Raw genomic sequence first — 21,325 nt, forward strand, 5'->3', positions numbered from 1 at the left:
AAACTTTTCATGGGACTGACTAAGATATCTGATTGCAAAAGATAATGGGAGACTTTTAAGGTTTCTGGGAACAGGAGATAATTTAAACTGGCTAGAGAGGCAAATATTGGGTTTTTACTTCAGTACCAGTAAGAGAGAGAGAGAGCACACCTGTTAAAATACTACGGCATTGACTGGATAAAGCACTGCAAGAAGTAGAGTACTTATTACTCATCCTGCATGGATGAGTATTTGGGTCAGTCCAGCTTATGTGTTTCACTTTCTACTAAAATTGGTAAGGAGTGAACAGCCACATCATTTGTACTCATTTATATGCAATTAATTTAAAGCATCCTATAGCTATCTTTGTACAGATGTGAGAATAATACAGTAAATTGATCTAACTGCTTTTATGTTTCTGGCATTTTCCAGCTGGAATTCTTGAGAACTACTGTGACCTAGTTGCTGCTAAGTGGGTCTCCCCCCCCCCCCAACATACTGAACAGAAGCATATAGACACAGAACATATCTCCAGTGTATGGTGCAGAATGACTGCTGCAGCACCTTATCATTTTGTTCACCTATCCATAAAAAAATCAGTTCATAATATTTTTATGTGTTACAGTAGAACCAGGCCCCCACGCGCAAAAGGGAAGATCGTGTAAATGGGGAGCACCCTCTGAAAAGACTATAAGCACCAATTTTTTCCTGCTGTACAGCTCTGTCCAATACAGACCAAAATATCTAGAGTTGAAGCTCTGGGGGAAGGCTGGAGGACTTGCAAAAAAGTGGTTGCGGATGTTGTTGCGCTACCCGTGCATCAGCTGTTAGGCAGGGAGGCTGTGCAGCCTAAATAAAACCCCACTGCGCCTCTGATCTCTTCGGGGCTGCCTCCAACCTCACTGACGTTCTCTTTGGATGTCCTTATGAGCTCTTTCCTGGTACTACTCTTATTTATTTCCCAGTGACGTGCGTATAAGCGGTTGCGTGCGAGTGATCGTGCATAAGTGGGGGGATTCCTGTATTTCAACTCATGACACTGCTTGAGAAAGTTGCTTATTTGTATCCTTTTTGTGTTCTTTGCCTTCAGTATAATTTTATTTAGTGTGAAACCTTCCCAGTAGCCAGGAATGATTTAATTTTGACTTCCAAAGCACTTCTTAGAGTGTTAAAGAGGAAAAATGAAAGATTTCTTCTGTACAGTTGGTGGGTTACTGTGACACAGAACCTGGTAACGGAGTGAGTAAAAAATGGTGATGTAATGGAAGGGCATGCAGCTCTGGTGCTCTTCTCAGAACAGGAATAATGATGTCATCTGCTGGATTGCCAGGGTCATTAAGGGGCGTTCCTTGCTTTGGCAAATGAATGAGATTGTAAAGGGTCTAGGAATTTTGTGACATTTGTCTGAAGATAGTTCGAGAATGAGGGAAATAATCAGAGGCTGCTTACTACTTTCTTTTTCTTTGATAGGATTCATACTTCACACCAGTAATTTAAATGACAATGCTTCTTTGCAAGATAGTTTTCATTTCTAATTAAAAATTAAAGGTTGCATTTCAGCTAGTGGAATATCTTATGTTAAAGTTAAATAGTTTAACATGTTGAACCTATGCAGTTAGAAAGAAGCACTGCTGAGTTACATAGAGTTTACTTTGGTTCCCAGGAAACTAGGTGCGTAGTATAATAATGTAGTGGTCTGTGAGCTTTATTCAGTTTGTCTGGGGTGTATTTAACATTACAGTTAAAAATTCAAGCATCTAGCACTGTGCATTACACTTGCTAAAATAGGCAGAAAACCTTTAAGTTTTCAAGAAGCCTATGTGGGAGTGGAATTTGGGAACCAGTTTAATAATGGCAGAACACGGCTGCCTGTGCTCTTCGGACTCTCCTTGGGAGTGCGACTGTGGGGCTAGCCATAATGAGCTTCTGAACTTCAAAATTTACCCCCACTCTGCTGTCTGAGATAGATGTTCTAAGATATAAAAAGAAGCAGAAAAGAAGGTGTGTGTATATACACGTACATACATTATTGTTAAAAAAATAAAATGAATTCCATATTACATTTGTCCCAAGACTGAAATAGCTCAAGACCGCTGGCTTAAGGCCAGTTGGTGTGGGCTTTTGACTACCAAAATATGAGAATTCTTGGCATTTGGAGGTTTACTAGCTTTCTTTTAGATAAATTCATTTTCCAGGTTACTGGTTGTTTAGATTGATCTTGTTTAATATATAGCACTTACCACTCTTGCCCATTTAACATTGCCATATGTTACCCATGTTTGAATGGTAAGGACACATAGAGGACTTGCTCAGTGTCTGCCCACAATGATGGAACTGTTTCCCTGGCATTTCACCAAAGCCAATGTCTAGATTTTTTAAAACAGCAGAATATATTTTCTAGTGGGCTGGAACTAAGCCAATAGGAAGCTACTTAAAATTACTGCCTGTTTTGTTTTATGTGTTCAGTTGCGTATCTGTATAAGCATATTAGTTGTCTTGTGCTTTTAGGGTTGGGTGACATACACAATCGTTTAGCATTTAGGAGAAAATGCTTCCCCATTGTTTGTCTTTTTTTCAAAAGGCTATAACTGATATATGCCTTATGCTGTTGAAGTGATTTTAATTTAAGGCATCTAAAAGCAATAATTGTCAACTGTCCTTTAACACAGGCTCTGGTTATTTGTAAAATAAGATATATTGAAGAGCTTTGTTTTCACAATCATATTGGTGGGACAAAGAACATTAGATGCAGCATTCTTGCTCGATGTAGTGAGTTAGCACAGTGCTGAGGAACACAAATAATGCTCTTGATACAAACATATGGTTGAGGTTTCTAGCAGAAATAGGTCAGCCGTAAGCTCCACATAACCAACACTGTCCCTGCTAAACTAAAAACAATTTCCTCTAGTTATATATGCCATCCTATTTATTAATGCAGATTTTGAGCACAGATTGTAAGTAACAAGATTTTGTTAATTTTTTCATGCTCTACTCAGCTTGAAAACTCTGATGTGGTTAAGTTGTTAAAAAAAACCTGAAAATTGTGTCTGGTGCACTTTCACTAGATTTCACAGCTCTACCCGTTCAGGTTTTTTTTAAAAAAATGTGATGTAACCTTTCTACAGAATTCAACATTATTTTTTTTCAATCTAGACGGTTACAGGCTTCACTTACGCTAAAAGTCAACAATTTCATTAACTAAAGATTCAAGTAGGGCTTCTTAATAAGAACATACCATCTGTTGTTTAAGCCCTGTTTGGGCCTGTTAGGTTGTTCTGCCATCTTTGTCATGAGATTAGGAGTAGGTTAGGGGTTCAAATGGTCCTCATCATAACTCCTCCCCCACAACCAGAAACTGGTATCTCAACTGGCAGAGCCTATGGGTATTTTAACACATGTTCTCCTTACCCAGGATAATGAATCTTGGTGATGAGTGAGACTGGGATAACACCTGAACAAGCTCTTTGTTTCCTTCTCCTGCTGTTGCCTTTTGCTGTACTACTCCAAAACCAGCTCCATTGTCTCAACTGTCTCCCTTTCTTTCTTTAAAACCTACTTCTTCAACAGCACTTCAGCAGGTACCTTCAGTAGCAGGTATTTCCTGAACAGTATCTCTTCTGTACATCCTGCCATTAGCTCTCTCTCACTTTCATTTGCTGTGCTTAGTAGTTAAAATTAACATTTCTACTTTTCCAATATGTGGTAAAAAGTGCATTTCTACTTGAGCCCCTTAAACACATTTCTGACCCTTTACTTAATTTCATATGCACCACCAGTTACATGGTGCATGGTTTTCCAGCCCTTGTTTCGCTTATTCATTTCTATTTGTCCCTGCTGCCATAGGGACAAGTAGCCATGGACTAAACATAGGGCTGAGATATGGAGGCAGCAGGTTTGCACATGTGTTCCCTTCCTTCACCTGGTTAAAAGCAGTATTGATGCTGAGGTGTGTGTGAAAGAGGCATATGTTCAGGCTGCACATTTTGCTAAACAAAATGCAGCACAGTGTTACCTGTGCATATAACTATTGTTGTGGTAGGACATTTTGTCATTCGTATCTTGCCCAGCACAGCTGCTATTCACTCCCAAGTTGGTGGGAAAATGCAAAATAGTCCTTATTTAGTGACCTATCACAGCAGCTTCTTCCTGTTTCACAGAAGTGTGTGTGTGTGTGTATTTAGGCAGGCAGAAGTAAAAACTTTACATTACACATATAAAAGATCACGTAGAGATCATTACAAAAAAAAAGCTTCACAGCACTATTGGGGCCACTTTTTAAAGGAAAGGGCTGATTCTGAGAAGTAAAACCTTTTTGCTTCTTATGTTACTGGGGTCAGGGAAGGGTCTGCAAAGTTGATAGTTTTAAATTATTCTTCTTTTTCTTAGTTGCAGGCATGGATGGAGGTGCCCTGGCTGAAGCTAGTCTTACAGACTCCTACTTCAGCACCAGCTTCATCGGAGTTAATGGGTTTGGAAGTCCTGCTGAAGCAAAGTATCCTATGATGCAGGTAATATTTCATTTGGTAAGCAGCTAGGTTAAAATGTACCAAGGATTAAAAATATTTCTACAGCAAATAAGTTTACTTCTAGCAGTTTTCTGCTAATTTTAGATTTCTCGATGTTGCTGTATTTTATTACTTCACATGGAGCAGCAGTAAATCAACTCTTCCAACCAATCTAGGAATCAGCACAGTGTTTCTAGGAGCCCAATGCATATGTTGAGTTCACAGAATATCTTCCCTCCTATCCCTTACTGCGTGTAAGAGGCAATGTTTCCAATAGGAGATCCTATGTGAGTTTCTTCATGGAATCTCCTTCATTTAGGAAACGGGAGAAGTACAGTGTCCAATGAGGGAATTCTCAAGCCAGATATTGGTTTATGATCACTCTGTATGCAGAGGGTTGGGAAAGAAGACATAGTAATTGAAAAAGGCCTTGGTAGGTTGGTTAGTTTTGGGATTTGTTTCCCAGAGTGCAAATGATGATGCACCACCTGTATACACACACTTTCCATCTGGTTCAGTCTGGGCTTTTTTCTGCCCTTGAGCAGATCTGCAAAAGTGCTAGTTCTGTAACTTAGGAGTACATCCCTCCCACAAATAAATTGTCTTGTTGTCTTGTGGTACATAGGGATAATAGGGTGCTCGAAGTTTGACAGTCTGCTGTGTAGTGGTTAGAGATAAGATTCTGTAAGAATTTTTTTGTGTAATCATGTAGGCACCATCTGGTTTGAGTCCTTACAGCTTTGGATAGTTTTGTTTTTTGAAGGGAGTTGGCACTTATCTTGGCTCACACTGCTTCTACCCAACCATTCAAACATATTGCAAACATTGGAGAGGCAGCAAGAGATGGAGTGCAAGGGTTTATCCAGATCAACAGTTTTAAATATCAATTTGCTAATTATTTGTGGTAGGGGAAGGCACAGTTCATATTGCATCTCAGAATCTTATCAGTTTTCACATTCTTGCTTTTATATATGTGTGAGCATGTGCATAATCTTGTAAGGAATTAAACAGTGCAGGGCTTGGGTGTGTTTGGTCTGAACTAAAGCCTTTTGTTGTCTCATTTTCTGTAAATTCTCCTTTTCTTGTATATATCACACACACACCCCACACACTCCCAACTGAGCATTTATGGCATTGCATCTATCCTTCAGACAGCTTGTTAACCTTACCTATTTTATTTTTTTAAAAAAATATTAAATCTGGCTTTTAGTTCTCCCTGTTCCTATCACAGAATTGTAAAGGGACCCTGAGGGTCATCTAGTCCAACCCCCTGCAATGCAGGCATCTCAACTAAAGCATCCAGGACAGATGGCCATCCAACCTCTGCTTAAAAACCTCTAAGGAAAGAGAGCCTACAACCTCCCAAGGGAGGGAGTCAGTTCATAAAAAGGACACTGAAGGATATACTGCATCAAGTAAAAACACCACAAGGTGGAATTTGATATTACAAAACTGGTACAACACTACATCCTGAGGCTAGACTAAATCATCTCGGATCATCCATTTAACTAAAGCCATGTTTCTTCCTCCCATCACATCAATGCTTCCTTATAAGGAGAAAAGTACCTGTAGGTTGTTAAGTTGCTGACACAAAGATTCCCAATATGACTGGTTTATCCAGATAGCTTTTTGCCTTGTTATTCAGACAGATTTGTCCTTTAGCAGCAGAGACTCGCAGCTTTTTAACAGACCTGTGATAAAGTCTCCAGGGTGTACTATGTCACTAGCTCTGACGTTGGTTCATAGATCTACCCAGTAACATCAGTGAGGTTGCAGATTCACCATTGGTCTGATCTCTGAGACAAATTTATGCTGATTGGCTAATTACTTCATGCTTTCTTGCTTGTTGCTATTTGGTGGATCTGCTTTGCATTAAGGTTGCATCAGGGCAAATGTTTTGTCTTTTGTGTACTTTTATCCTTAATTTCATGTTTCTGTGCAGACTGAACTTTCAGAATTTTGTTCTCTAAAATATTTGTTCACTCTCTACCTAGATTGTTTGTCCTGTATAGTTAAATACAGCCAGGGCTAGAAATCTGATATCACAACTTACTGTGTTTGAATAGAAAGATAATATAAAGTAGGTGACTGTCAATTCAGTTCTAATGTAAGTAATTTCGTTAGTTGAATTGGCATAAGCAATCTGTAGTGTGTAGCAGTAATTTTAGATGAACTCAAATGGAATGCAGGTTTTATATTGGATTTATGTGCCCATAACACTGACCATTTGGTGACTTATTTGGGAGAATAAGCCCACTTAATTGATAGGTAATACTGTTTTGTATCTGAAAAGGGACTGGTGTGAGTTTTCTGTCATAGATTACAGGATTGTGGGTAGGGGAAGAAGGACAGCAGCAGAGCCATGACCCATAGTGAGTGTGTCCTACTTAGGTGGTAGTGACAGGCATTGCTCCCAGGTGAGCCCTTACTGTTTCTGAGAATGAGTGGCAAGGTAAGAAGAAGTCACCTCTCGGACTAAGGGATACAAGGCTAAAAACGCAGGGGAAAGAGAGGCCACTGTTTCGGGAGAAGCAAAATATTGGGTGTGCTATGAAAGAGTCTGCAGATAGGATGTGCTTTGGTGTGAAATCGAGAGTATGGAGAGAGTGTACTTGAAAGATACTGGTAGGGTTGGTCTTGCGTGGCTTTTGCAAAAAAAAAATTTTTTGGCTTTGTAAAGTATAAAACATGAGACATACTGTACGCCACGTTGAGACTTCTGGATAGTGCATCCCAAAGTCAGTTGATGTTTTTACAAGTGCCTACTGTACTCCCAAGATTTAAGCATTTTAGAAGTCTTAATTTTAAGTAGTCTTTGCAATAATTTTATTTAGATTTGACTACTTAATAATACTGAATAGGGGAAATTATGACTTTTTCCTCTACCAAAGAGTAAAGCCCAGAAAGATTTTCATCCTTGAAATAATTTGATCTTTCATATGACATATCTCATTTTCACATGACATATCTCCTCATGTCTCTAATGTGGCCTGTTCTGTAACATGCCTTTTTCTATGGTCACCTAATGACTGCTGATAGTGTCTGCATTTCAAATAATAATCTGATGTTATGGAATAGCAGCCTGGCCCTATTGCATAAGAAGGCACTTTCAGACCCTGAATCTGCATGCAAGGTGGGGTGGGCAGGATAAGGAAGTATTGTACAGTAGTAGTTGTTGTAGTAGTAGTTGTAACATTATCATCATCATTATCATTATTACTCACGTGGTACCCTAAGGTACCAGGGCAGATGTAAAAAAAATGTTTGATATTTTGGAATGTGTATGTAAACTTCTGCAAGAAAAGTAGTTGGTAAAACATACATCCTGAAGATCCTGAAGTTGAGGCTCCAGTACTTTGGCCACCTCATGAGAAGAGAAGACTCCCTAGAAAAGACCCTGATGTTGGGAAAGATGGAGGGCACAAGGAGAAGGGGACGACAGAGGATGAGATGGTTGGACAGTGTTCTCGAAGCTACTAACATGAGTTTGGCCAAACTGCGGGAGGCAGTGAAGGATAGGCGTGCCTGGCGTGCTCTGGTCCATGGGGTCACGAAGAGTCGGACACGACTGAACGACTGAACAACAACAACAACAAAAACATACATTTGCTGAAACCACTCTGATTCTTTTTCACAAGGATTGTTCTGTTCTATGAGTAATAATTCTACTTTAATGCTTTCTATCAATTTACCTAGAATTTAAGCTAACTGTCCTGAAATGTGTTGGCTTCTCCTGTCTCAGTTTTTTTAGCTGCTTTATGATGGCCATTTCCCAGTAAGAAGGTTGATTTTCCTGCCACAATGTCCACATAGATGAGTCCTTGAGCAGTAGTGTATATGAACATTAGAAGAATGAGCTGGATCAGGCCCAGCAGCCCATCTAGTCCAGCATCCTGTTCTCACAGGGGCCAAGTGGATGCCTGTGGAAAGTCTAAAAGCTGGACCTTGTGATTCTCAGCAACTGACATTCAAAGGCATAATGCCTCCAACAGTGGAGATCAAACCTAGTCATCGGCTAGTAACTGTTGATATCCTTATGCTTCATGAATGCTGTCTAGTGATGCATTTAGTATTTGTCAGTTAGCTGTAGAACTTCACCTCTTTTTGATTCAATTCTTCAGATGTCCGGCCTGAAAAGATAGGTTCAGGCATGGGTATCAGTCAAGCATTTTCAGCAGTGAAGGCTGATACAAATAATTAAGCTTCTCTGCAGTCTCCCTGTTCTCTCTTAGCTTCTGTTTTGTCATCTAACAATCCAACTACCGGGTAGCTCCCTGGCTGTCTTAAATGTTACAGCAAACCTTCCAAAGTTGAGGAAGAATCGTTTGGGTCCTCCTTTATTTACATTGCCTGCAAAGATATTGTACCGGTAATCTATAAACTGTGTGAATTAACTAATTTTCACATGCTGGTTATTTTGAATTTTTTTAGGTAATTGGGGAGGGGGAAACACATGTATATTGAAGTCCCATTGTCCACTGGAACTCTGATTCAGCTCTTCACCTGTGGATTATACCAGTCATTTTTTTTACATATTTTCAAGCCTTTTTGAACCAAAGAAACAGTAACTTGCTTTTTCTTTAAAAATGAGCTGCATTGCTTTATCAACATATAATTGCAGAATAAATATAGCTCTGTTCAAGGACCAATGATTTGAGAAATTGCTAATTGGTACTTTTCTGGCTCTGTGTTGATTGGATAAAACTGTTAAAACTTAATGAGAGCTATATGTGTAGAAAGCTGTTTTAGAGAAAATAAGACCCCTTAAATGTTGGATCTTATATTTTGCATATAGTATCTGAATGATACGCATTTTTTGAAGTTTTATTGTCTTTAGCCTGAAATTTAAATAGACCATTATGACCTGTTTGGATCCATAGCAACAGTGTGTTGCATCCTGAATCACACAAATTCAGAAGGATCAACATGGAACTGAGCGGTGTCTGTATGGAAGTTAAGAAAAGGGTTTGTGGTTTAGTTTTTTGATCCAGATATTTTTTTTACAGTATATGCTGACTAGTGGTGAACACTCTTGTCTTTTACTCTGATAGTCCCAAATAGTTCTAACTCTCTTAAAGTCCAAATCTACTTTCATTAGGATTCTAGGCCCCATTTTTCAACTCTGTTTTGATAAGGGAGTGCCCTTGGCTCAGTAGAAAGGAAAACATACCCCCAACACAATTTTAGGAGTCTCACTTAGCCTTCTGTTGAACCTGTCTTCTTTTTATCTGGGTACAAGCAACCCCTAATTTGTGCTGGGGTTGTGTTCCGAGTCATCACACACGACGGTGTAGCTCGCATAAGCCTGCTCGGCCTCTTCCGCCCCCACTTCCACTTCACCCCCTTTTCCAGCCACTTCCAGGTTACTGTGATGCTTGCATGTGTGGTTGCGCACATATTGAACACCTGTATATCGGTCGTTGCCTGTACTTGTAATGGATTCAGGGAAGTTTCGGATACATATTTGTCTACTGATACATAGGATTTGTTTAGACCAGTGGGTATAGATCCCTTCATAAAAGGTTTCATTCCCCCCCCCCCCATTATAAAAAATTGCAGTAAATTGAGTCCTGATAAATGGTAGGTAACTTTCAAGTTTACTCTGTAGTCTTCTTGGCCTTATTTACATGTAAATAAGCAACTAATGAAGCTTAGATAATTTTCTGGCCTTATGATTTTAGATTCTCTAAATCTCATTAAATTAAAGGTGCATGGGGCTAGGGGAGCCATTTACTACTTTTGGAATTGGAGGTTTGTCAAAAATACTTGTCCGTTTAAAAAGTTATGTGGTGCTTTAAATAGGGAACCTTCACATTTTGAGAGCACCTTTAGTTCTTGAAATATACTGAAAATAGATGTGGTGAATTCTGACAAGTTTTGTCTTTGACAGGTTAGCAAATTTAAATACTTGGACTGAAATCTTTACCGCACTTGTGTTAAACCGGGTTGTGCTGATAACAAACCTGTAAAATGCATGGTTAATAAAAACAACAACAACACGGATCTTTACCTGGCATGGGGACAAAATTTTGTTTCCTTTGCTGGGACAGCATGGCATGAATTTTAGCTTATTTTTATAATTTTATCGTTTATCTTTTTAATAATGTTTTATGGTATTTTGTGTAAAGGCATGGACCTCACAAATTTAATAAACTTGTAACTTGACTTGACTATCGAAAAACCTATATCCCAACACCTTCAGGTTTTTTTATATAAAGAAAAGTAGATAGATAGGCCTGCTAATGACAAGTTTATCAGGCAGCGTTCACCAATAAGCATATTGTGTGTGTGTGTGTGTGTGTGTGTGAGAGAGAGAGAGAGAGAGAGAGAGAGATCTTGAGTGATTCAAGGTGAATGAGCAGATTCATAAAAGTGGGGCTTTTGCTTGTGGAATCTCTTGATAGAATGCTTTCACTGTTCATTTTTTGTGTTAACTAATTACTGGAAAATAGCATAATTCCCATTTCCCTCCCTTTATTCATGTCTGAATTGCATTCAATTTTTTTTATTTAATTTTTATTGATTCATTTTGTTTAACAAAAAAAGGAAACATTTAAAATAGTCTCCTAAGCATAGATCTGTTTCAGATTTGTATAAATGTTATTGGATATTACTGCCACTTAGTTCTTCCTCCTTGTTGTACTTCTATTGGGTCAGATCCAGATATGTGCTCAGCAGAGTTTCACTTGCATGATACTCTACTGGAGGAAGAGGAAGCATTTTCACTGATTCCTCCTTCTCCCTGTGACCCCTGAAAAACCTCTTCAGTAAATTAGGGGATCCTCCAGAATCGGAAGCAAGAATTAGCAAAACTACCCCCTCCTCCAGCACGACCTTCTCTTAGTTCAGAGTCACATCTGTGGAACGGAAACTCTGGATCCAACTTGATGTTTACGTAATGTTCTTGGCTAAATGAAAATCAGTCTTTACTTGGTATGACTTTATATTAAATGTTTTAACCAGTAATTAAATGCTTCCTATAGCTTTTTATTTGGACACACCAATTTGTGGAGTCACAGAAAGCTAACACTTTGATTAGCATTATATTGTAACCACATATTTATTCATCCATTTTCAGTATATGGGCTAAAACTGCACATGATCCCCATTGTGGTATTTATCATGCAATTTTTATTTTTATTTTTCTGCAGAGGATGACAAATAGCAGCAGTTCCCCTAGCCTTCTTAATGACAGTGCCAAGCCCTATGCAGGCCACGGTAAGAAGTTGACTTTCTTAACAATTTTTTAAAAAATATTTAACAATATGTTTATGTTAATAGTTAACAATATTTATGTTAAGCTATTTTTATGGGTGCAAAGCTTTCAGTCTTTAATGTGGTTGCAATATCTTTAGATTCTTAGCTTGATTTTATTTAAAGCGTTTCTATCCTGCCTCTTTCAACAAGTGGGCTCAGTTTTAATTATCATTAATGCTTATAATCACCATTTTGTTTTGCTTGCTTTCCATATGTTACTCTGCAACATGTGATATAAAAAAAATGGCAGATCAAATATTTGAACAAAATTCTTGGGAGCAATATTTGGCCAGTATTGAAAGAGTTACTTGAGATAAGCCCGAGGGCTTGGGCATGCACAGAGAAACTGCTGTAGTTGAGAGCATAGCCCCTACCTTCATATATTAGATTTTTTTAAAAAAATACATTATTAGTAGATTTGTCCTTCCAGTACAAAGTAGCTTGTTTCTGGTCTTTCATACCACATACTTTAGAAATATCTACATTAAAATCCTTATAAAAACCATTTACATTTTAGAGCCACATAGTAAAACAATCTGCTTACAAGCAAGACATATTTCCCACTTTGGTTGAAAATGGAAAGCTATTTTGGTTCTTGTGACCATCTTTCCTAGATTCACCTCAGTTGGGGTTTAGGCCCAGCTATATGATGTATGGAGGATGGCAGCACAAGAGTGAGTCTTTTCTGTGGTGTCTCACCATTTGTGGAATGCTCTCCCCTGGGAAGCTCACCTGGTGCCTACATTTCATATAACATATATTCTCTACAACCATTGCTTTGGCTGATTACCATTGTATGGCCTTCTAAATGTGTTTGTGGGAGGGGGTTTATTGGTTTGTTTCTGTTTTATTATGTATTTTGTGTTATTTTGTATTTTTATGTTGTGCACCACCCTGTGATCTTCAGATGAAAGGCAATCAATTAATCAATCAATCAAATATTCCTTTCCCCCTGGGTATTTCATTACAATAATTTAGGAGGCAGACTGTAGTAGTGTCATGGTCATCCCATATAATCTGTTTCTATTTTAATGAAATATAATAATCACCTATGCAAGTGTTTATGTTATAGGTGTAGCCAATTCTGTCTGTAACATGGGAAACATAAGCCATCAAGTAGCTACCAGTATATGAATTTACATGCTAACTTTTCTAATAATTCCTACCATCAGTGATTGGAACCTTCAGTTGTACTTCTTTTGCATATGGGAGTCACTTATAAGTAAACAAGGAAGTTTTAAATAGATGTGTACATTTATTTTGAGAGCTTAGGATTGCAAAGGACATCATACAGAGTTATCTAGTTGAGAAACTTCGACATAAAGCACACAACAACTGTGAATCAATTAACATATTCCAATGCTTAAGTTAACTTCTGATTTCAATAGGACTTAAATGCTGATATTGATGAAACATGGCCTCTATACAAGTAATCTACTAAACTAGCCCATGTATTCCAAAGTCCAAAGAAATTGATAAGCATCACAGTTTTACAGGGCATAGTGATTGGTTGTTAACAGAGGGGGAAAGTTAATTCCACTGAACATGCACGGTTCCTTAGGCACATGCCAAAATATTTTCTGGCTCTACTGTGCAGATTTCAAATATTAATAATGTTATATGTATTTTTTAAATATACTACTATATTACATCTCTGTGTGTTTTGTAACCTTTCCCCCCCAGATTCTCTTACTTCACCTGGTTCATCCTTGTTCAACGACTTTGCTGCCCTCAGCTTATCTCAGAGGAGAAAAGTAGGTATTGCCAGAGTTTCTAGATAACAAAAGAACCACTTGCTTTATTACATACAGCAACTTGATAGCTTACAGAGTAGCATCAATGATATATATGGCCATATGTAATGCACATTTCTGGGCATGCATTTCAGTTCATTTACACAATTGGTTGTAATGGTCCAGATCAGTGCACTCTAACTTGATCCTCTGCCCCTCACAATACAAGCAATGACTTTCCACAATGTTCTATTCAGTGCAGTTACAGGTAGGTAGCCATGTTGGTCTGCTGTAGTAAAAAAAAAAAAAAATCCTTCCAGTAGCACCTTAGAGACCAACTAAGTTTGTTATTGGTATGAGCATGTGCATGCACGAAACCATAGACTGAGTAGCTTTTACTCTACCCCTGCAGAGAATTTAAAAATTCTGATCATTAAATGCCCCCCAATTTATCAAAGCAGTCACTTTCCCTTTATTGAACGTTCTGGGGGTTTCTGTTGTAAAATTTTCAAGATTAGTTAGCTTTTCTTTGCTTGTGAAAATTGCAATAAGAAACCAACATTTACAATTTAATATTATGCCACGTCCTTTTTATTGCTTTCCCAAGTAACAAACTTTTATGTGCCACTTCGTTAACTGAATGCTGTTCTTTGTTGATATCGAAGACTTCTGATCTCAAGACTTCAAATTACAAAAAAAGAGTTAAGACATTTTTGTCTTCCTAGGCAAGGTTTGACAAAGTCTGGGCCAACGGCCAAAACAGATTGGTCCCCAAGCACCGTTTCCCTGACTCTCTTCAGCTGTAATATATTAAAGTACAGTAAAAAATAAAAATGGTTCCTTCTCAAGGGAACCAAAGTTTAACAGTAAAATTAGCAGAAGATTGTTCTTGACTGAATAGAGAATAACAAATAATTTGACTGCTGCCACAAACTGAAGTGACCTTTGGGCTTTTTGTTCTTTGGGTTGATACGGGCAGTAGTTTGTTTTAATGCCCCACTGTCTTATCTGTGTGTATATAATTTTGCAGGTTTTTGAAGCATTGCAAAAATGAATTTGATTTTTAGCAAAGACATGTGGAGAGAAAATGCAAGTGTGTCTGTGCAGACGGTGATTGCTTTATTATAACTTCAGGGAACACACAAGTCCACTAACAGGGTTTTCATCGCATCTAAAACTATGTGAAGGGATAGTTTCCATAAATAAATCCTTCTAAAAGAGAAATACACATGTGCTTGGATAATTGCAATTGCTCAAATAAAAGTCACTGTGATGTGCAAGTCATGATGACTGTGTGTACATCCCTAGGTAGGGGTGCTGACTCATGCAAATGAGGTTTTGACTCCTGGCCTTATTGCAAGACCACCAACAGCCTCACACACTCAAGGAGGTGGTTGGATAATTGCCACTGAATGTACAAAGCCAGTTAGGGGACCCTGAACAAAATACTCCCACACAAGCATTGCACCATTCACTTCATCATTCGCAAAATAGCTTCTGGGTAATACATTTCAAGATTAGGGCGTTAGGTTGTCAGTGATTTAAATAACAGGGATTTATGAACAGTTAACTGTCAGAATGTTATACTAAGATCTGCTGCCACTGAAACAACAGGGATAATTAGCAGGGGTAGACTTTGGTAATATGGCACCATAAGCGAGGTCATAATTTGGCGCCCTCCCCCATCTCAGTTTCCGTTCTGTACATCCTCTAAAGTGCAGTATGTCATAGTTTTGCCTTGTCCTGGTTTGGCTTTCCTGTGTAGGAGAGCTGCACTACCACCCTAGTTCCGGCACTGTAATTAGCTGCCTGTTAATGTTGTACACTTACATTTAAGCCAGTAGATACAGGAAGTTTTGATTGTTAAACCCCTTTATGGTGCATATGGCAGACTCAAGTGTTAAGTGCATTGCATTTTTTGTTCTGTTACACTCTTGTTTTAATTTTGTAGGAAAAATTTGCTGTTCTGAGCAATTAGGGTAAACTGTTGTGGTTGGGAAGGCCTGAATTTTTTTTAAGATTTGATGAGCTTTTCTGTAAAAACAGTCTTCTTTCCTTGTGGAAACATTTGGGATGGATGATTTTGCTTGGATCTCTTGTGTCCTAAAAGCTGGGCAAATAAAGCCTACAGTGATGGAATTAGCATTCTTTATAGTAGGAGTAGTGGCGGGTCTTGATGCTTATCAAAGAGGCAAAAAGACATTTTTATTTTTTATTTTAAAAGGCCTATTTGAGATTTAAAACATCACTGCAATAACATTCTGCTTTACTGGTTATCTTTGTAGTTTGAGACTAGCATGTACAAGTTTCAAGCAGAAGGAATATTGAAGTTACTTTAAGTTGTCTTTCTGGTCTGCGGTTTCACAGCAGCCAGTTTTTGTGGAAAGATGGCATTCAAGTTTCTTAGTTAATGGCTTCATCTGCCTGTGGGCCTTTACTCATGATTGAGGGATTGGGTCACAGAATTGTGCTATTTGTATGCTAGTGCCTTCTGTCCCTCACATGTACACTCAAATTAGTGGTAAGCATGCTCAGTTTTGGTACAAAAGTAGCTAAAAATTGTGCTTAAGTGTGTGACATGCAGAATACACACAAACAAGAAAAAAGGACATTATATTGTAGCCATTCCCATCCTTTTAATTATTGCTAATGACTGGTATGCATTATAGCTTCATTGAGTTTTCTAGGTGGAGCATAACAAAAGCCAGGATTTTGGTTGTTCAGCCTGGTATGTCTTCAGTTAGGTTGCAGATGGAGGAAATACTGGTCACTAAGGATGTATTGTGAAATTGAATTTGCATTTTTGACTTTGCAATTTGTGTCTCAACATTTTTAAAATGTGGTCTTTTAAAGAATGTTGAGAGAGGCAACTTTAATCTATGGTTCTATCAGTTAAAATGAAATATGTGGCATAGCCTAAGAGTTAAAATTTAACTCTATACTTAAACATCCACCAGAATTTAACTCTTTTCTCTGACTTCTAATATTTATCTTCACATTTTCAATTATTCTCAAACATTGGGGCCATAGCTGTATAAGACACAAGACAGTGATAGCTAAAACCATTCCAGGTTTTGCAACTCTTGAGTGAATCACCCCCACTCCAGTGTCTCATATTGCCAAATGCTGAGCAGCATAACACCATAGCATGGATTAGTAACTAATCAAGAGTTGATCATGTTTTCCATTTTTCACGTTGGTGTTTTACTGCTTTCTCTTTTCAATTGTATATATGCCGATTGTATGAGCTCTGTCATGTACCCCAGAATATAGATAATACAAGTATGTTAGAGTTCTATCCCCCCTTGACATACATGTAGGACTGTTTTTGGAAATGTGTTCAGTCATGTCAACCTCTCACCGGCAGTCTGAAGTAGCAAGACCAGGCACATTGTACCCCATCACCTATTTCTGGGGAGAACAAGGTCCTGACAGTAAGAGCTGTTCGGCAGTGGAATTTGCTGCCAAGGAGTGTGGTGGAGTCTCCTTCTTTGGAGGTCTTTAAGCGGAGGCTTGACAGCCATCTGTCAGGAATGCTTTGATGGTGTTTCCTGCTTGGCAGGGGGTTGGACTGGATGGCCCTTGTGGTTTCTTCCAACTCTAAGATTCTATGATTCTACAATATTAGCACTACTTATCCCGTGCTGTTGTTGGTTGCTTAAAATAGTCATTAATTATGAAGGTTGCTAAATTGGGCCATGTTATCACTTTAGCCAGTTTAAGCTGAGTATTGATTTTTCTACAGTTTTTGGGCTTCCAGCTTAATCATAGCCAATAAGGTTAATCCAAGGCATAATTATTGCTAGTTGAAAATTTCCCCCTCTTGCATTGATGCATACTTGTTACTAATTCTTCAAACTGAATAAATATGGACTCTGCTGAAATTGCCAAACCCATGGCAAATCCAGTTTCTCATTTTATCTGACTGTTTCTAAAACCATTAGTCGCTGTTGGGACAAAACCATGAAACAGGTGACCGTAATGTGAAGAGATCCATGCAACTGAACACTCAGTTCCCAGTCTCAATCTTGCCAAATCTGCATTTAAGCAGGTTAGGCTATTGTTTCTGGTTGAGTAATAAATGTATCCAGATATTGCAAGGGGGAGGAATGAGCTACCACATCCACTCATTTTCCTGTTTTTCAGATCAAAATTGCCCTCTCAGGGTGTGTTTTCCTTTTCAGATGGATACGCAGCTCTGGGTGCAGTGATTTTGAGCTGAAAAATAAGTAGCAGGGAAAGAGTTAGGCAGTTCTTCTCCAGCCACTACTGACTAAAAATTGATTGAGTCTTGGAAGAGACATATATAATTGAGTCCTTGCTTTGAACAGTGAGATCTGAACTGCTGCTTAAATGCTTGCTAGCTGGTAATCTAAACTCTCATCAAGATCTGCATAAAACTAGTTGGACACATACATTAGGTATTGTTAATGTAGAAAGGCATGGTTTCTTGTCCAATTTAGTCATGTTCTTTAAGCCTGAAGCTTGACAATGTAGATACGATTTCTTTTGGCATTCACCTGTTTTATTTGCACGAAAGTGTGTATATATATTTAAAAATCTATCTTATGTTTTTTGAAAATGAACATTGCAATTGACATACTTCATATGCACACGTTTGTCATATAAGCAATGGTGATTTCAATGTTCCGGAAAAAAACCATTTAGAACAGGTTGGATTAAATTTTATTATTATTTAATATTCCTGTGGATGTTGTCTTCTGACCTTATTTAAATATTCAGAAAACAATTTCATATCTTTTTGCTCTGGGTAATGTTCTTACCTCTTGATGGTTCTTTAATTATCTTTGTAGATACTGAACTTTGTGCAGCACACTTCTGAGATTTTGCAATGGGTTGTTCATGCAGAGGTTGGCTGGCCATCTATCATGGATGCTTTAGTTGAGGTTGCTGCATTACAGGGCGTTGGACTAGATGACCCTTGGTGTCCTTTCCAACTCTACAGTTCTATGATTCTCTGTGTGGGGAGAGGTGAACTAAATAAGTAGATATTGGATTCAAGCAACCATGAGATCTGTTTTGGAATTAATATGTCTTCAATGAGGAGTGGAAGCTAAGGTCTGCTTCCAATCCGTTCCTGGGGGAAAATGATGAGAAGTAATTTTATCATGGGTGCATCCTAAGGTAACTATATTGCAAGTATTTTGTATGGGTAGTTGTACTCCAGCTTCATTGGAGCGTGTGGGGAAGACACCCCTGGTTTAGAATAATTGTGAGACAAGAATTTTCCATGGGTATTTTGAATGGAATAATCCTCTTGATGAGCCACTAAACTGAGCAATGGACAGTAAACCAGCTTCAATGTCTTAAGTTATCTGCTAGAAAACTTTATTGCTGCATTTAGTAGTAGGCACTGCACTTTCGGGCCAGCTTTAACCCAATGTCTGACTTCTGCTGTAGCTTACTGAATACTTATTTTGATGAGCAGGAAGCTTCTCTAGTGACATGAGTTTATGGGTCATTAAGTAAGTGCTTGCTTATTATATACAGCTCAGAGTTCATAATTTTATACTGTCTGAAAACTCAGCAGGGCTTTCTTCACTGTCAGCAAGGATACAGCTTGTAAATAAGGATAGTTGCATTTCATAGTAAACCTTTGAGAGCGTATTGTGTGTGTTTTTCTGAATTGCTGAGTAATTAGTGTTCTTGGAATTACTTTTATTACTTCATATTTACTTTGATAGGCAAGATGATACCTTAATTTTATAAACACATCTGGGGTTTGAATGTACACCTTGAAAGCTTAAAATTACAAGTATTTCATTATCACCTGTGTGCACCAGTAAAAGCAGTTGTAATAAGAGATTATATGCCTTTCTTTGTGACCAACTCTTTGCGACTAAATATGTTAACTTGACATGGACAACATTTCAAGGAAAAATTGTCTTATCTCCTTTTGAAACATTTATGCCAGAACTTCCAAGGTTTCTCTGTTGAGCAGTTGGATTGTATTTAATGAAGTCTTACTCAGAGTAGACCAACTGAAATCACTGTGCTTAAGTTAGTCAAGTCTACTGATTTCAGTGGGCTTACTCTGCCTATATTTGTTTGTTTACAACCCATTATTTCCAAGCCCAGTCCTTTCTGTCCTCTGGAATCTGTTCATAAATTCAGGTGTCAGAATTTAGTATCCTGGTTGGAGGTATGTAGTAGGCAAAGCTTTTAGTTTGACCTGACACTACATATTTCAAACAAGTCTTAGTTTATTTAAAGTGATATAGATGTGACTTTTCTAATGAAATGCCATAAATATTAGGACCAAACTGTACAGGCCAGCTTGTTCTGCAGTCCTATTGGATTTTCCTGGAAGTGAGTCCTATTAAATTTCATGGGACTTATTTCTGAGTAAATACGCACAGGATTCAACTGGAGTCAAGGTGGAATCTAATTGCTGTCCCCAACATTGGGAGGTTGAGGGAAAGTGATATTGTCTTCCTACTGCTCCCCATGCCACCCTGTTCTGGAGTGTCCCCCCAGCTCTCTGACACTGATGTTTTATGGGTGCTGCGGGGGGGGGGATGGGAAAAATGCCCCTCTTTCTTTTATATTAGTAGGGGTATCTATCTGCAGGATCAAAAGTTCCTCACTTAAGTACAAGGGCACCAACTGGAATCCACTCCAAACTATTTTTGCTTGTTGACCCCTCTCAACTTCCTTTTCCAAGCCACGGCAAGTCAAATGACCAGAGTCAGAAATTTTACTTGCAAATTGTTTCCTATTCCACCAATCAAACCAAATCTATGTTCTCATCTAGTTCTAGTTTGAGTTTCAGATTAAGGGATGTTGGGAGTGCCCTGGTTTTTTTCCTTCTTTTCCATAGCCAAGGAAGTATCGACTGGGGATGCTGGAGGAGAGAATAGTTCCGGTGGGATCAAAGGCAAGAAAATCAAAGAACACTATTGGCTGCTTGGCTGACAGGTGTAAAACAGGAGTACCCATCAATATGGTTTGGTGGAACAGAGTCACAGAAAACAATTTACAGGTAAAATTACTTTTTTCTAGTCACTTTAATTAATTTTGGCTACTATTTTTATTTTTTCAAAAATGCTGAAGTTAGATACATATGATGGGCAGAAATTTGGCCAAAATCTTCACAGGTAAAATGTACAAATGACAACAAAAGTGACTATCTAATAAACTACACACTTCTCAACTAATGTTCTGTTTCATCTAGTTTGGGTGGCAAGCGTATTATATTTTAAGAAAGCACCTTAGAAGTTGAAACTTATTTCTTTGAAATAGCTGAAATAATTTGAACCGTATTTAGACCTTCCAGATGTTGCTAGACTGCAGCTCCTGTTACCACTAAACATAGACTGTGTTGGCTGGGACTGTGAAAAGTTGAGAGTCCATCTGGAGAACCACAGATGTTTCAGAGAGCAATCCTAGTGCAAAACTATGTTATCTTATTTGTACTCCTTATCCTAGGCTAGAGAAGAAACTCACTCAGCATCTAGTGACTTAAATTGCCTTTGGTTATCTTTGACGCTACTATGAGTAGGGATAGATCTCTGGCACTTTCTGCCCTGTGATTAGCACCCCAGTGACTTTCAAAGGCATTATTGCTATATGTTGTGTTGAAGCTCTAGATAGGTACTTGTTCTAGTGGAATAGAGAGGCACACTCAACCTCTAAGATAAAAACAGACTGAGACAAGAGTAGTTCACAAAATTAGCATGAGAATGGGAGGAATGGCCACCCAGTGAATAACCCCCCCCCTTTTCTTACTACTCTTGTTTGCTTCTACTGTACATGGGAACAATAGCATTTTTACTGTTCTTTGTGTAAATCATACTAATAGTTTTCTTGTGTAGTGCCAGGTAGTTATGC

At 38.3% G+C, this 21,325-nt stretch overlaps 1 protein-coding gene across 3 annotated transcripts in view; it reads left to right on the forward strand.

Annotated features, from left to right (window-relative positions):
• The window catches only part of PAN3 (poly(A) specific ribonuclease subunit PAN3), a 55,678-nt gene that overhangs the window by 5,566 nt on the left and 28,787 nt on the right, over nt 1-21,325 (forward strand). For 2 of the 3 annotated variants that reach the window (XM_033146419.1, XM_033146420.1), the window contains exons 2-5: nt 4,366-4,487; nt 11,636-11,702; nt 13,425-13,495; nt 20,316-20,477. In XM_033146419.1, the coding sequence (XP_033002310.1) occupies nt 4,366-4,487; nt 11,636-11,702; nt 13,425-13,495; nt 20,316-20,477 (422 nt within the window). The remainder of the gene's footprint in view (nt 1-4,365; nt 4,488-11,635; nt 11,703-13,424; nt 13,496-20,315; nt 20,478-21,325) is intronic. The other variant, XM_033146421.1, reaches the window with a different exon arrangement.

Source organism: Lacerta agilis, chromosome 4 (genome assembly GCF_009819535.1).
Source record: "Lacerta agilis isolate rLacAgi1 chromosome 4, rLacAgi1.pri, whole genome shotgun sequence".
NCBI classification, from domain to species: Eukaryota; Metazoa; Chordata; class Lepidosauria; order Squamata; family Lacertidae; genus Lacerta; species Lacerta agilis.